This window comes from Etheostoma spectabile, chromosome 4 (assembly GCF_008692095.1).
Source record: "Etheostoma spectabile isolate EspeVRDwgs_2016 chromosome 4, UIUC_Espe_1.0, whole genome shotgun sequence".
NCBI lineage: Eukaryota > Metazoa > Chordata > Actinopteri > Perciformes > Percidae > Etheostoma > Etheostoma spectabile.
In genome coordinates, this window is record NC_045736.1 from 16,989,878 (window position 1) to 17,002,539 (window position 12,662).

General features: G+C 40.2%; 5 protein-coding genes across 6 annotated transcripts; 2 read left to right on the forward strand and 3 right to left on the reverse strand.

The window, feature by feature from the left end:
* Positions 1–91: 91 nt before the first annotated feature.
* On the forward strand, positions 92–3,251 carry sirt4 (sirtuin 4). Its single transcript, XM_032513954.1, is given in 4 exon segments — positions 92–448; positions 450–889; positions 1,496–1,790; positions 1,898–3,251. Coding segments are annotated over 4 exon segments (1,002 nt in total). The 5' UTR covers positions 92–403; the 3' UTR covers positions 2,120–3,251.
* A 591-nt stretch (positions 3,252–3,842) lies between these two features.
* c4h1orf74 (chromosome 4 C1orf74 homolog) lies at positions 3,843–4,724 on the reverse strand. Its single transcript, XM_032513955.1, is given in 2 exon segments — positions 3,843–4,048; positions 4,050–4,724. Coding segments are annotated over 2 exon segments (789 nt in total). The 5' UTR covers positions 4,661–4,724; the 3' UTR covers positions 3,843–3,870.
* Positions 4,725–4,826: 102 nt separating this feature from the next.
* Positions 4,827–5,716, reverse strand: tomm6 (translocase of outer mitochondrial membrane 6 homolog (yeast)). The gene is made up of 3 exons (XM_032513961.1): positions 5,597–5,716; positions 5,058–5,194; positions 4,827–4,849 (listed from the first exon to the last, which is right to left on the reverse strand). The coding sequence occupies exons 1-2, from the start codon at positions 5,692–5,694 to the stop codon at positions 5,098–5,100; spliced, it is 195 nt and encodes a 64-aa protein (XP_032369852.1). The 5' UTR covers positions 5,695–5,716; the 3' UTR covers positions 4,827–4,849; positions 5,058–5,097.
* A 476-nt stretch (positions 5,717–6,192) lies between these two features.
* uqcc2 (ubiquinol-cytochrome c reductase complex assembly factor 2) lies at positions 6,193–8,436 on the forward strand. Its single transcript, XM_032513960.1, has 4 exons — positions 6,193–6,463; positions 7,619–7,693; positions 8,117–8,183; positions 8,267–8,436. The coding sequence occupies exons 1-4, from the start codon at positions 6,326–6,328 to the stop codon at positions 8,371–8,373; spliced, it is 387 nt and encodes a 128-aa protein (XP_032369851.1). The 5' UTR covers positions 6,193–6,325; the 3' UTR covers positions 8,374–8,436.
* Positions 8,437–8,964: 528 nt separating this feature from the next.
* On the reverse strand, positions 8,965–10,933 carry tspo (translocator protein). 2 transcript variants are annotated; one of them, XM_032513958.1, is made up of 4 exons: positions 10,664–10,933; positions 9,632–9,807; positions 9,377–9,515; positions 8,965–9,249 (listed from the first exon to the last, which is right to left on the reverse strand). In XM_032513958.1, exons 2-4 carry the CDS (start codon positions 9,802–9,804, stop codon positions 9,076–9,078), a joined length of 486 nt encoding a protein of 161 aa, XP_032369849.1. In that variant the 5' UTR covers positions 9,805–9,807; positions 10,664–10,933; the 3' UTR covers positions 8,965–9,075. The 2 variants fall into 2 exon arrangements, with proteins under 2 accessions (XP_032369849.1, XP_032369850.1); XM_032513959.1 differs by having other exon boundaries at positions 10,741–10,864.
* Between the last annotated feature and the right edge of the window lie 1,729 nt (positions 10,934–12,662).

The window sequence follows — 12,662 nt, forward strand, 5'->3', positions numbered from 1 at the left end:
CGACTGTGTTTAGTGTTACGTAAAACTTGGTATTTCCTGTTTCTGCCACTGTGACAAATGATCCCGTCTATAACCATGCCGTTGCAGTTTGTCATGTAACGTTATTCAACCAAACCAACACTTTGTAGCTGCTGACACTTTGTTGTGTACCTGTTATTACTCTAACGGTAAACTGCAGCCACCGTCATAACTCACAAATACGGTATAGTAGCTAACTGACCTACCTTGAATTTCGTGTGGCTTCTCAGCTAGTTATCACCTTTAACCGTCTATGGTTATCTCCTGACTGTTAGCATTCACTTGTACAAGGACTTGTCACCGCCCCTCTATGGAGGAACATGGAGCGGAGCAGGCGGTGGAAACGTGTGGTTTTATTTATAATCATCAGTTTGTCTTGCTGTAGATGAGATTGCCACGGCGGATCCTTGCGATGCACACAGCACCTGATAAGGTGGGCCTCCTCAGTCCCTGCAGGTATGGTGAGTTTCGTACCCGCCTGCAGCACCACTGATGCCCATTCCCTGGAGCTGCTGCAGGACTTTGTGTCCCGAGCCAGACGCATGTTTGTTATGAGTGGAGCTGGACTCTCCACGGAGTCAGGAATCCCTGATTACCGCTCAGAGGGCGTCGGGCTGTATGCTCGCACTGACAGACGACCCATGCAGTATGCAGAGTTTGTCCGCAGTGCAAAGTCCCGTCAGCGCTACTGGGCCAGAAACTTTCTCGGGTGGCCACAGTTCTCCACCCATCAGCCGAACTCTGCGCACAAGGCCCTGCAGCAGTGGGAGGAGAGCGGCAAGCTGCACTGGCTGGTGACACAGAATGTGGATGCTCTTCATTCAAAGGCGGGACAGAAAAGACTGACTGAGCTCCACGGCTGTGCTCACAGGTGAGGAAACGCATCTTTATCATGAACGTGCTCGATTAGTTGTCAAGATTGTGGTCTTCAGAATTGTTTTCTTTTGTCCAGGATTCATGGGAAAGCTAGAACTGTTACATATTGGTGCGTGATAAGTCATGAGATTTGTTGAAACAAAAATGATAGTGCCAGTAGATAATTTGTCAATAGTAAAAATACAGCTGAATATTGAAAGGTTCAGCCAAATGACCGTATCCAGCTACACAGATAGTTTTGGTCTTCTTTGCCCAGGTTTTGAGATATCTGCCTTTGATGTACAGTATGTTGCCACCCAAATACAATGGCGATGAATTGAATTGAATTTGTAGTGCCCAAAACATTTAGGCATTTTATTTAATAGTTCAGTAGCAGCATCAATCAAAGAACATGTGTCATGGTCACACTGGATAATCCACAGACTCCAGTGTCAACAGATTACATACAGTAGGTTCCATTTCTTACATAGAAAGTTGCAAAGAAATCTGTTTTTATGCTGTGTTGAACACCACAAATGAAACCCCATTACCGTTTTGTAGACAGATATCTCAACGTAATATAGGATCAATTAATTATCAGTGTTGATTAACGTGTCCTCAGGGTGATGTGTCTTGGCTGCGGTGTCATCTCAGCGAGGGAGGAGCTCCAGACACGATTCGTAGCACTAAACCCAGACTGGAGAGCACAGGCGGGCGGTGTGGCTCCGGACGGTGATGTCTTCATAGAGGACGAGCAGGTCCTCCACTTTAGAGTTCCTTCCTGTGAGCAATGTGGAGGAATACTAAAGCCTGAGGTCACTTTTTTTGGAGACTCTGTAAACAAAGCGACGGTACAGTTTGTGCACGACAGACTGGGAGAGTCTGACGCGGTGCTAGTTGTAGGGTCATCGTTACAGGTAGGTTTTTAGAAAATCTGTAAAGAACCTTGGTCAAAATAAGTAGTTTACAACACATTTATTCTGGACTTTTGTATTTAATTGTGCCCTTCTCTGTTATTCACCAGGTATACTCAGGATACAGGTTTTTACTGGCAGCACGTGATCGGAAAATCTCAGTTGCCATCCTGAACATTGGGCCCACGAGGGCAGATCACCTGGCTGAGCTGAAAGTGAGCGGCCGCTGTGGTGAAGTGCTGTCAGTCATTCAACTCTCTGACTGTCACGGACGTGCAGTTTGGATATTCTACATTAAGCTGGTCGAAACTACCTTGGACCTAAACAGGTAAACAACGTGATCTACTTCAGGATCACTTTCTCAGATGTTTGGTACTTTTTTGCATCACGTACTAGGCTAGGTACCAAAACCCGGTTCCCATGCAACTGGTAGGAATTGGTCCAAATTAGAACGCACATTTCAGTTCCTCATTTCGGTTCCACTTAATGTGTCAACTGAAATATTTTACCTCTGTCACTCTGAAACGGACATAAAAATATCACAATCTCTCTGTTAGTTACCGTAAATGTAGGTTACTTTTAAAATGCCATATTTTCCCTCTGGGCTCTGGTTAGCATACCAAATCAACATTAATTTTGCTGTTACTTTTTAATTAACAGTAGTTACTTATTGTTAAATTATTGTAGTGTTGTGTGTTAGGTGACTTAGGTTTATATATTTAGGTACTTTATAACGTTAATATATCATATTCTATTTCAAAAGGACTATAAAGCGTTTCTTTTATATAATTTTTCAGTTTTTCAAGAATCGGTTGAGGAATTGGAATCGTTTTAAAAGTACCGGTTTGGCATTGAAATCATAAAATCCATAGTAGGGCAAACTGATGATACAACTGATGTATCTACTTTCACCTATTTTATGGAGAACATGTGAAAAAAAGTGTGCCTTCCAAAAAAAGTTCAACTTCAATGCACACAACCAATTTGTGTCAGGTGGATTAATATCTTGGTTCCACAGACGCATTGCCCCTGCCAGGGAAAACAAAAAGACTTGGCTGCTGCTTTTTTTTTTTTTCTGCCTCCGAGCCGAGGACAGGTGTGATGTTATGTTTTCGGGTTGTCCGTCCATCCCATTCTTGTGAAGGTGCTATCGCCGGAATGCCTGGAGTGAATGTCTTCAACCTTGACATAAACTTTCACTTGGATGATGAGGATTAGAATTTGGTGTGCAGCGGTCACTGTGACCTCACAAAACATGTTTTTGGCCATAACTCTGAATTAATACGCTAATTATGACAAAGCTTCTTTGCAGCACCATCTGGATTTCTAGTGTTGTCTACTGCTACATTAGTCTGGACAGACATGGGTATAAACTGCAACTTTGTTGGTTGGCAGAGACATACAGCCCCAAGGACGTCATTCTAGTTTATACGAAATGAGCTACAATCAATACTGTATTGTATCAAAAAAATGGGTTCAGCTGTCTTGTTTGTGGAAGTGCATGCTGTTATTGCACAAAGGTTAAAATCATGTTGTAGGTAAGACACAAAAAAAACGGTGATTTTAGGCTACTATGTTTTAGAAACTTTTTCCAAAAGATAATACAACAAAATACTGCAAGCATCCGGTATTAAAGGGTGTGATTTGTGCTATCCTGAAATTATTGACTTAGTTTGCTGACATTGAAAGGTGTACATTGTATATGCTTAGACAATGGACCTTTTTTTCAAATTGTTAAAGAATTAAACAAATCAAATACGAGGCTTGAAATTCCAAACTGTTTATCACGTTTTACCTGAAGCTGATGCAAATGTCAAGTAAATGTTATGACAAAAACATTGTCCGTTTTTCTTAATTAAAATATATATTTTCAAAGCAGTTTTGCACTCCATACATTAAATTAATTGTATTTGATCACTTTAATCATGTTTCATAATGTGGGTTGTATGTGCACGTCACTCAGAGGGGGTCTAAATACCACCGCACGTTAAGAAATTTAAAAAAAACAGCTGTTTTGACATAGTTTAATGGAGTGATAAAGTTAAAACCAAATAATCTTTAACAGTTTATTTCCATGCTTGCATTACAAACAGACTGAGGGCAGAGTGACTGTGGATTGAAAAACTGTAAGATCCTTTAGGACATTTTGCTGCTGAAATCTTTCTTGTAAACGAAGCTTCCAGTTTTCCAGGTTGGACTGCACCGCTTTAAGCACAACAGCTGGGACGCTGAAGGAGTAGAAACAACACCTGTGGTCCTGCGGTGTCTGCCGGCCATGTTGCTGAAGCTGTAGTCACCATCAAGGGAGTCATGGACAAACAGTTTTCAAAACTCTTGGTCTGATCAAACCAGTAAGCGACAGGGAAACCCAATAAAATACCAAACGCTGTGCACAGGTTCCACTCCTCTGACTTCTCTCCAACATAATGAGGTTTCTCAGCCTCCTTCAGTTCAAACCCTCTCAGGAGAAGCTGTAAATCGTGTGCCATGCTCTTCAGCTCTCCTCTGAGCAGGCCAGCGATGGTGGGCTTCTCCAGTGAGTGGCAGACATCAATAACAGCCACGTTGTTATCATGAATCAGCTGTTCTATATTTAATCTGACTGTAAGTGGATTAATAATAAGAGTGTTTCCATTTAAATCCAGTGTGAGAAGTGACTTAGACACAAGCTGGGAAGACTGCAAAGAGCTCAAATACTGTTGCACCTGATCTGCACCGGCACCGTTGCTATCGTACAATAATGCCGGTTTCAAGCCCAAATCTAGAGCCAAGACCTGAACAGCCAGATCCAGACTCTGAGGGACGGAAAGAGATTTTCTACCAACAGTGAGACATTTACGAGCTGCAGCGACAAAGAGCTCCTGAGTGGACATAGCTGAAGAAATCACATCACACACAATTCAAATTTAAACAATAAATGAAAGCTATTTCAAAATCTATGGGACAAAGAACACTGATGAAGCTGATTTGGATCAACAAGATGGTTTGTTTTCAAAGTAAAACTAGTCGTACAAAAGTTATGTATTCATGTCCCTTCTGTCTTCTTTGTTGGTCCAAGACACCTAAAAGGAACAAAGATCACGTCAATTACAAACTTACCTCTTCAAGCAAATAATTTATAACATTGGTCTGCTTATAAACTGCAGTTCAATTGCAACATGATTTCATGATAGATAAAGTCACTTGCTACTATAGCACACATTAGCTTGGCCAATAGTTACGTAACACCTCCCTCTGGCTTTAATAAAGAAGATGATTTCATGATCTCACCGTCTCATCCTGGTTTCGGTGGTGCGGTATTTTGACCAGGTTATGTAACGGGCTGAGGAGACATCAGATCAAAATCTGAGAGATTTCTTGCAACCCAAACACCCGCTGCAAACAAGCCCAGGTTGACCAGAAGATTCCTGGAAATGAATGAGACATGCACTGAGCCCCAAATGATAGTATAATCTTACAACATTAAACTAACAGCGCAAAAAAAAAATACATCTCTAGGTCAGCTGAAAAAAACTGGCTAAATGAACCTCCTATGGGGCAAATATTACCTGCTGGGCAGACATTGTAATTTACTCGATATTAACAGGAGAGAGGGGTATAGCATGAACCGGAATTCAACAGGGGATGTTGCGGCCACATACCTTGATTTTGACAAAGTGATTTGACTAGTTCTGAAATCCGACAGAGACTGGACGAGGCAAGGACAAATCTCCCTGACGGACGTAGTGCGTGCTAGCTAGCGTTAGCTACCCGGCTAACGACCACACCGTTCAAACACATTACACATCGTGTCATCCCCATTATCTCACCTTCTGAAGTCGTTTCTGTCTGTTGCAAATCGACACGCTGAACCGATCCACTCCATCACACCGGTGGAAGGACCCTTTTTACCGTTTGCCCCGCTCATCTTGCTAACGTGCTATGCAACAACGAGGAACAGATAGGGGCCAGGATGGGGAAACTAGAAGGACGAGTTTAGATGTAACACAAGTACGGAGTGCGATAAAGCTCATACTTTACCCGTCATTAACCCAACTCCATTTCAGTAGGTCAAAAGCGTTGGGATTATAAAAGGAAACATCCATCCAAAAAATGAGTAGGGGAACTAAACGAAAAGAGCAAGTCACAATAAGCAGGCTGAGAATTGGACTCAGCAACCTAAACAGCATACGTAACATCACATTAAGCATCCAACTGGTTTTGTGATCATAGTGAGGTAACGTTACCACAAACTGTAGATTACGTGCTTGTTAGTTGCAAGAAATATGTTTCACAGAAAAAAGGACATGTTGGAGGAAATGAAACTATTTTTGATAACAGCAGCAGGAGTAAAGAACATACTACAGGTCGAGATGTTTGGCTTCACATCCACAGTCTATGTATCAACCCCTGAACGAGCGAATGAAAATTCGACTGACATACTGGACACTGTAGGAGTTAACCAACTCCAGAAGATGGCAGTAGTACTACATTAAGGACGCAAGCTACAGTTAAAACCCTAACCCAAAGAAGAAGTACATGTACTACGTTGTCCAAAGATGTCTGCCACCAGGTACCGTCGGTTCCTGAAGCTGTGTGAGGAATGGCCCCGGGACGAGGCCAAGAAAGCACGGGATTTGGGGACATTTCTCCGGCAAAGAGTAGCTTCAGCCTTCCGTGAGGGTGAAAACACACAGGTAAGTTACTGTAGCTAGTTGAAGTGACGCAGCACCCGGCTACATTTAAGCTAACGTTAGGCGGGTGATATCCGCGATAACAGCCGTCGACCTTGGCTGCCCTGGAAGTTGATCGACCCTCTTTATCATCAATGTTAAATATGCATCTTTAGAGGGTGATGTAATGTACATCATTATGTATTAGTTTTTACCTTTATAAATTATCACATAATTTTAATGCTGAAATGCTGCCGTCATGTGAACAGTGTTTCATAAGTGGTGGAGTGGAGTGTAAGTTACGAGTACAATGTTGAGGTGCTTGCACTAAATCCTTATGTTTTGGACCTATGCTTGATTAACGTACACCATACAAAGATACTGTACTGTTTTTACTCCACTACGTTTATTTTAACAATAACAACAATGTTTTGCAAAGTATTGCACTAAAATGTACAGGAATGTCTACTCATTGGATTTTTGAAGTTAATACTGATATTGATAAGTTTTAAAACATTGAGTAATGAGAGATATCTTATTTTTTGTCTTAATCTTAAACAACATCAATAACAAAAATGCCACAAAAATACCGTACGTATGTACGTGTGTATGTATGTATGTATGTAATAAATGAAATTGGCAGATAATATTTATGATAATCCAAATAATTATAATAGTCTAATAGCATAAATTAAGTATCATCGAGGGGGTAATTTACATAATATGCTGAAAGTATTTCTACGTTTTATAATGATGATACTTACAGATAATACTCAGGCCCTTAACATGGAAAGGACTGTTCTTTACATTGTTGCATTGGTACTTTTATTTAAGTCTAAAAACTTCGATCACCACTAATTTGTAAGAGCCTGTGTTTGTTGTCAGTTTTCCAAATGGCCATTTATCACAAATATAAATGAATTCACCCAAGCAGTTCACCAACAGAGGTTTGATTAAATTTGACTTTTCATGTAACAAAGTATCTTTTATTTTCAATTCAGTTATTTATAGAATGTGATTATTTTCAATGTCAATACATTTGCCTAGTCTTTTACAACACAACAATGTCTTCTGTTCTATGCTCTAGTAAAATGCCAGTAAAATATCTGAAGTTGTATCATTGAAATGATATTTCTGTAGCATTTGACATTTGTCCAATCATTACATGTTCCCCACTAGATCTCAGATCCAGAGAAGTGTGACCACATGTATGAAAGTTTGGTCCGCATTAATGACAACTTCTACAGACAACGAGTAAGTAGATTATATATTGACATATCGCATGTGCTTTGCCTGCCCTTTTAATATAAATGCAACAGATGAAAGAGAAATCCATCTGCATTGTCCAATGCATTCCCCTTTGGTCAGTAACATGAAATGTATCAGCTAAGAACTACTTTGTCAGTTATGTTCAAAGACTGTAAAGCATTACTGTTTAGCATTCTATTAGGGATGAGGGTAATAAAATACTTAATAGTTAGTGCAAAGGTCTCATTAGTTTGGTGCTAGAAAAGCACTTTAAATTACTGTTAACATCAAAAAGATTACTTCTCAGAAAGTACTTTTTCAAACCATGTATTAACTGAACTATTTAATATGTTTAGGTCTGTGTGAAACTCAATGAAATGTATAAAAAAAAGACTAATATATTTAATCCAAACGTGTTTGTTTGCTCAGTTTCCTCGCGTAAGAGACACAAGCTTTACTGGAGTTACAGTGGAAGAGTGTAAATTGCTTTTGTCAGGTATGTACCCTCAACATCTCATTTATGTTCATGACTATTTCTGAAACACACTTGTATTACAGTTGACTATTTTCTCTGTACAGGGAATGTGCAACAGATGGACGAGGAAAAAAAGGGTTTGTGGAAAACATTAATGGAGAGATTCTCCAAATCACCAGAAGACGTTCCAGAGAAAGCTCCTGAAAAATAACTTTTCAATCTCCTTTATTTTGTCATTGCATGTATATAAATAAAGCTATTGTTGTGATCTTTATGGACTGTTATTTTTCTTCTCTATTTTACAGGTCTTCAAATTATTTTAACTGTGATGTTAATTCCATCACCTATAGCTTTGTAGTGATAAAAAACAAAATGAAGGGTAATTTGAAAAGGAATTGCATTTGCATTTTAATATGCAAGATAACATCAAACTCCAATTATATTTATTGCAATCATGGGTGATAAATTGGATGTAAATATTTGAATTAAGTTAAAACAGTAACAATACTCAACTGAGACATTTAAAAAAGCAAATAAATGCAGTTTAGACTTGACAAGAGATTTTATTCAATATTGTCATTACAGTTACATATAAAAGCTGTCACAACATGACAAGGTGATTCTCATTCACTTCAATATAAAGTAGATTGATCAATATTAGATTAAGAGCGGTGTATTTTGGGTAACAAAACAATGACAGATGGATCACAGGAATAGGGCTAAGGTGTGTATTATGCTGCAGATGGCATGCAAGAAAAACAATGACTCAATGACCATCTTTTTTTTTTTCTTTTTTTTGTTAACGTTCACATTAGCCAACATAAATGTCTAAAAATAAAAGCTAAGCAGTGACACAGTGCAGCAATTTAATGACAAGAAACATGAGTTGGAAACAGCACACAAAACTGCCTCCCTACTCTTCTTTCTCCTCACTGTTGTCCCTCCATATGCAGTAATTGAGAGAGGTGGCGAGGCACAGCCAGGACAGGTAGGGTGCCATCAGCAGTGTGGCAGAGCGGCTGATGGGATACCATGACACCATGGTGGCTGCAACGGTACCCGTGAGAAGAACAATTTCAATGAGTGCCTAAATTGGGCAGAGAAAGGTTTTTAAATGGACATGTGGATGTAGGATGTTGAGCTGTCGTCCATCATAATCTTCCCATTTGGTCTCCCAGTTAAATGTAATTATTACGTTTATGTGTGAAACTTACCAATTTCAGCTTGTGTGCGCCAAAGAAGATGGGAGTCCAGGACCAGTTCAGTGCTAGCTGCAGCCCATAAAGTCCCAATGGAACCAATGCATCCTCAGTGAAACCTCCCAGCTCTTTCCACACCAGGTAGGAGCCATACCTGCATAACAAAATTAAAAAAAAAAGATCATTTAGAGAAGGAGGTTGCATCGCTGAAATTAAAGACTGCAGTTGTAGATCTCAAAGACTGTAGGGGCCCATCATGATTGTGCTTACCCCATGCCCGTATACAGACAGGTCCACACGACAGGGAATGCTGCGTTTGGTGGGCGCCATGATGGTTTCTTCAGGGTTGTGTACCAGGTCTTTACCTGTTTGCGTGTGATGTAACCGCCAACGAGCCCTCCCAGGTGCGGCAGGGCAGTCATCCCAAGCATAGGCAGCCACATGTTCTGCAGGACACATAAGCTCTTCAACCTCTGCTAGGGCTGGGTATCAAACCTGACTACTTGACAGTGTCAAATGATAATCCACTTTCAAGTGATAATTCATTTGTGGATTCATCACTAATCAAGAACCTCATTCCCGTACAAGTGTGTGAGCCATTATTAGATAAATATTAATTATACCCAGCAGTTACTGAGACTTTAAATGACCATAGTTTGAACGTCCAAACTCTTTTGCCTTGCTGAAGTCCTGCTTCAGACCCGTTCACCCACCCTCGTCAGATAAGAATGTCAGTTTTTATGTCACCACCTGACTCTGGCACACGGCCCAGAAGGTAAAACATTGTCCCAAGTGTGATCAAACCGCACGGTAAAACGCTTTTGGCACTTACAATGTATTTTTTGTACAACATTGTTTTCTCATGCAAAATAGCTAAATGGATCCGTTGCAAGGATTTCTCACAAACAGTCACGGACAACGAGAGCTTGACCTTATTTGACCGTTTGGAAGTTCAAACAATGGGCATTCAACGTCGACGTGTTTGGTGGCTTTGGACCGTCAGATCAGACAGTTTCACAACCGAATACAGTTAACAAATGTAGCAAAAATTAGAACTACTATTAGTAATAAAATAAAATAAAACGTCAGACCAAGGCTGGGAAATGTTATATCTGCTCTGTACACTCAAATAATAACATCTGCACAATCTGCATCATAAATCCAGTATTCGTCGGGCTGGATGTGAGAGAGGTGTTTAAGGACAGTTAGGTCAACGTTTCAGTAGCGCAAAGTTACAGATAACGTTAAATATATTGTGTAACGTTAACGTTTGGTCACGTTAACGTGAGTTATGTTACTCACCCCTCACTCAATTGTTGTCGTCCGTACAGAATGTAACGCTACAGTATGAATGTTGTTTTGTAATGCGAGACATCTAACGCAACAGTGAAAACCTAAGGCATGCTGCTGTATTGTGATATAAGTTTGTTGAACGGGCAGGGCTGTCTTATCAGTGTGGTAACGACACTCCCCGTGCGTACACACACACGCCAAACATTGACGTCGCAGCTGATTGGTAGGGAGGACTAACTCAATAGAGTTGGTAGCATAGTTTGTATTTCGGTAGCTGTTTTATTTTCAGTTAACTTGCTAAGTATTTATGTTGTAAAACGCCACAGTTGGCCACAAAATTCCAAAGGTCACAACAATATCGTTCCCGTACTTCCTGCTTGGCCGGTTATATTTCCTCGTTGATTACAAAACATTTGTCGTTACACAACTGGATACGTGACCAACTGAATAGGCGACATCAAAGATTACGAAACCGTCAAGATAGTTCCCGCTAGTAACGCTCTCATGGCTAGCTTTTTGTTCCTCTGTGGAGTTAGCTTACAGGTAGATAAGTAATATAATAAATTTGTGGGACTGTGATCATTTTTAGGATGTCAACCCAGCAGGGATAAGCCCAGTTTGCTAATGGGCTCTCAATTTTGTGTATGAGGGGGAGGAGGTTTTATATTGTTTTTTTTTTTTAAACCTGGGGTGATCATAATGCCCAAATACACCAGCACGGAAGGTAGCTATCTAAACGGCCAAATTTCCCTTAGCCTACAGACGGCGGGCACGCCCCTGATAAAGGCGTTGCCACTGATTTCCCCCAATGTATCCTGTACCCAGATACACGGGAAAGGACGTCAGTGATAACATATGGGGTAGTGCTGTTTCCTGGTTTATTGTCAGTAGGCCTACCATTATGTCATCTGTGTACAATAGTAACTTATGTTCTGTTTTCACTGCTATGTTTTTAAGAAACTTTGTCATGTTAATAATTTCATTAAATGCTTCGACTTTTGGCTCATTAACACGTGGCGGAATTGTAAGGTGCATATTGGAATAATCTCCTTTGGATATATGTCCTTTTGTGGGGATTAATAAATGGAACTTGTTACCCATATAACTCAAATTGAATTATGAATAGGGTTATTTTTCACCAGTCATGTAGTCATTAGTGTCGGAGTTTAAAAAAAAACGCTCTGGGTTGTTTGCATTTCTGTAAACCAATCACAATTGTCTTTGGCGGTGCTAAACTCTGGTCACAGAGACACTGGCTCTGCAAAATGGTCTCGGGAAGGAAGTGTTTTGGTGGAACATTTGCACCCTGCTAGAGAACATGCCACATGCAATATTAAATAAAGGTAACTGTTCACACAACAGTAAGGTTAGTTTACCAGTGTATCACCATGCCTGTGTGTATTTTGACCGTAGCAAATCTCCACCAATCGGTCCCAAAATGTCCCAGTTAGAGTAAATACTGTTGACATAAATCTTAACAATCATTCCCAGAAAGAGCCAAGCAGGCCTGCCTTGTTGCATGCTCCAAATTTTCAGCTTGTAGCTTGGTAGCTCGTAGTTTGTTTTTGTTTTCCGAAAAGAAGAGAGTTAGACAATGTCAAAACACATCCTGCAAATCAACCAATATAAAGTGTAAATAAAGTATTGCTCTACAGTATATTGTCTAAAAAATTGTCAAAAACTAGTCCTAAATTATGTTTACTTTATATATACTTGTTTAGTTTACTTTGACTTATTTAGTTATATTTATTCAATTTAATGTTGTGAACACACCACACACACACACACACACACACACACACACACACACACACACACACACACACACACACACACACACACACACACACACACACACACACACACACACACACACACACTTATTTTGGCACTTGCTTTCCTCTTCCTGTACCTCCCTCCCTTTCCTCCCCTGTCTTCACCACTGATTGGCTCTTGTTTCCACCCTAATTACCTGATTGGGTTCACCTGGTCACTCCTTATTTAAGAC

What these genes read in the sequence shown, in the direction of transcription:
- uqcc2 (XM_032513960.1), top strand. Translation starts at nt 6,326, where the DNA reads ATGTCTGCCACCAGGTACCGTCGGTTCCTGAAGCTGTGTGAGGAATGG. An exon ending in GTGAGGGTGAAAACACACAG is followed by an intron (nt 6,464 to 7,618) that starts GTAAGTTACTGT and finishes GTTCCCCACTAG; the next exon opens with ATCTCAGATCCAGAGAAGTG. An exon ending in GTGTAAATTGCTTTTGTCAG is followed by an intron (nt 8,184 to 8,266) that starts GTATGTACCCTC and finishes TTCTCTGTACAG; the next exon opens with GGAATGTGCAACAGATGGAC.
- tspo (XM_032513958.1), bottom strand. Translation starts at nt 9,804, where the DNA reads ATGTGGCTGCCTATGCTTGGGATGACTGCCCTGCCGCACCTGGGAGGG. An exon ending in TGTCTGTATACGGGCATGGG is followed by an intron (nt 9,516 to 9,631) that starts GTAAGCACAATC and finishes TTTGTTATGCAG; the next exon opens with GTATGGCTCCTACCTGGTGT. An exon ending in GCGCACACAAGCTGAAATTG is followed by an intron (nt 9,250 to 9,376) that starts GTAAGTTTCACA and finishes TGCCCAATTTAG; the next exon opens with GCACTCATTGAAATTGTTCT.
- tomm6 (XM_032513961.1), bottom strand. Translation starts at nt 5,694, where the DNA reads ATGAGCGGGGCAAACGGTAAAAAGGGTCCTTCCACCGGTGTGATGGAG. An exon ending in GACAGAAACGACTTCAGAAG is followed by an intron (nt 5,195 to 5,596) that starts GTGAGATAATGG and finishes ATTCATTTCCAG; the next exon opens with GAATCTTCTGGTCAACCTGG.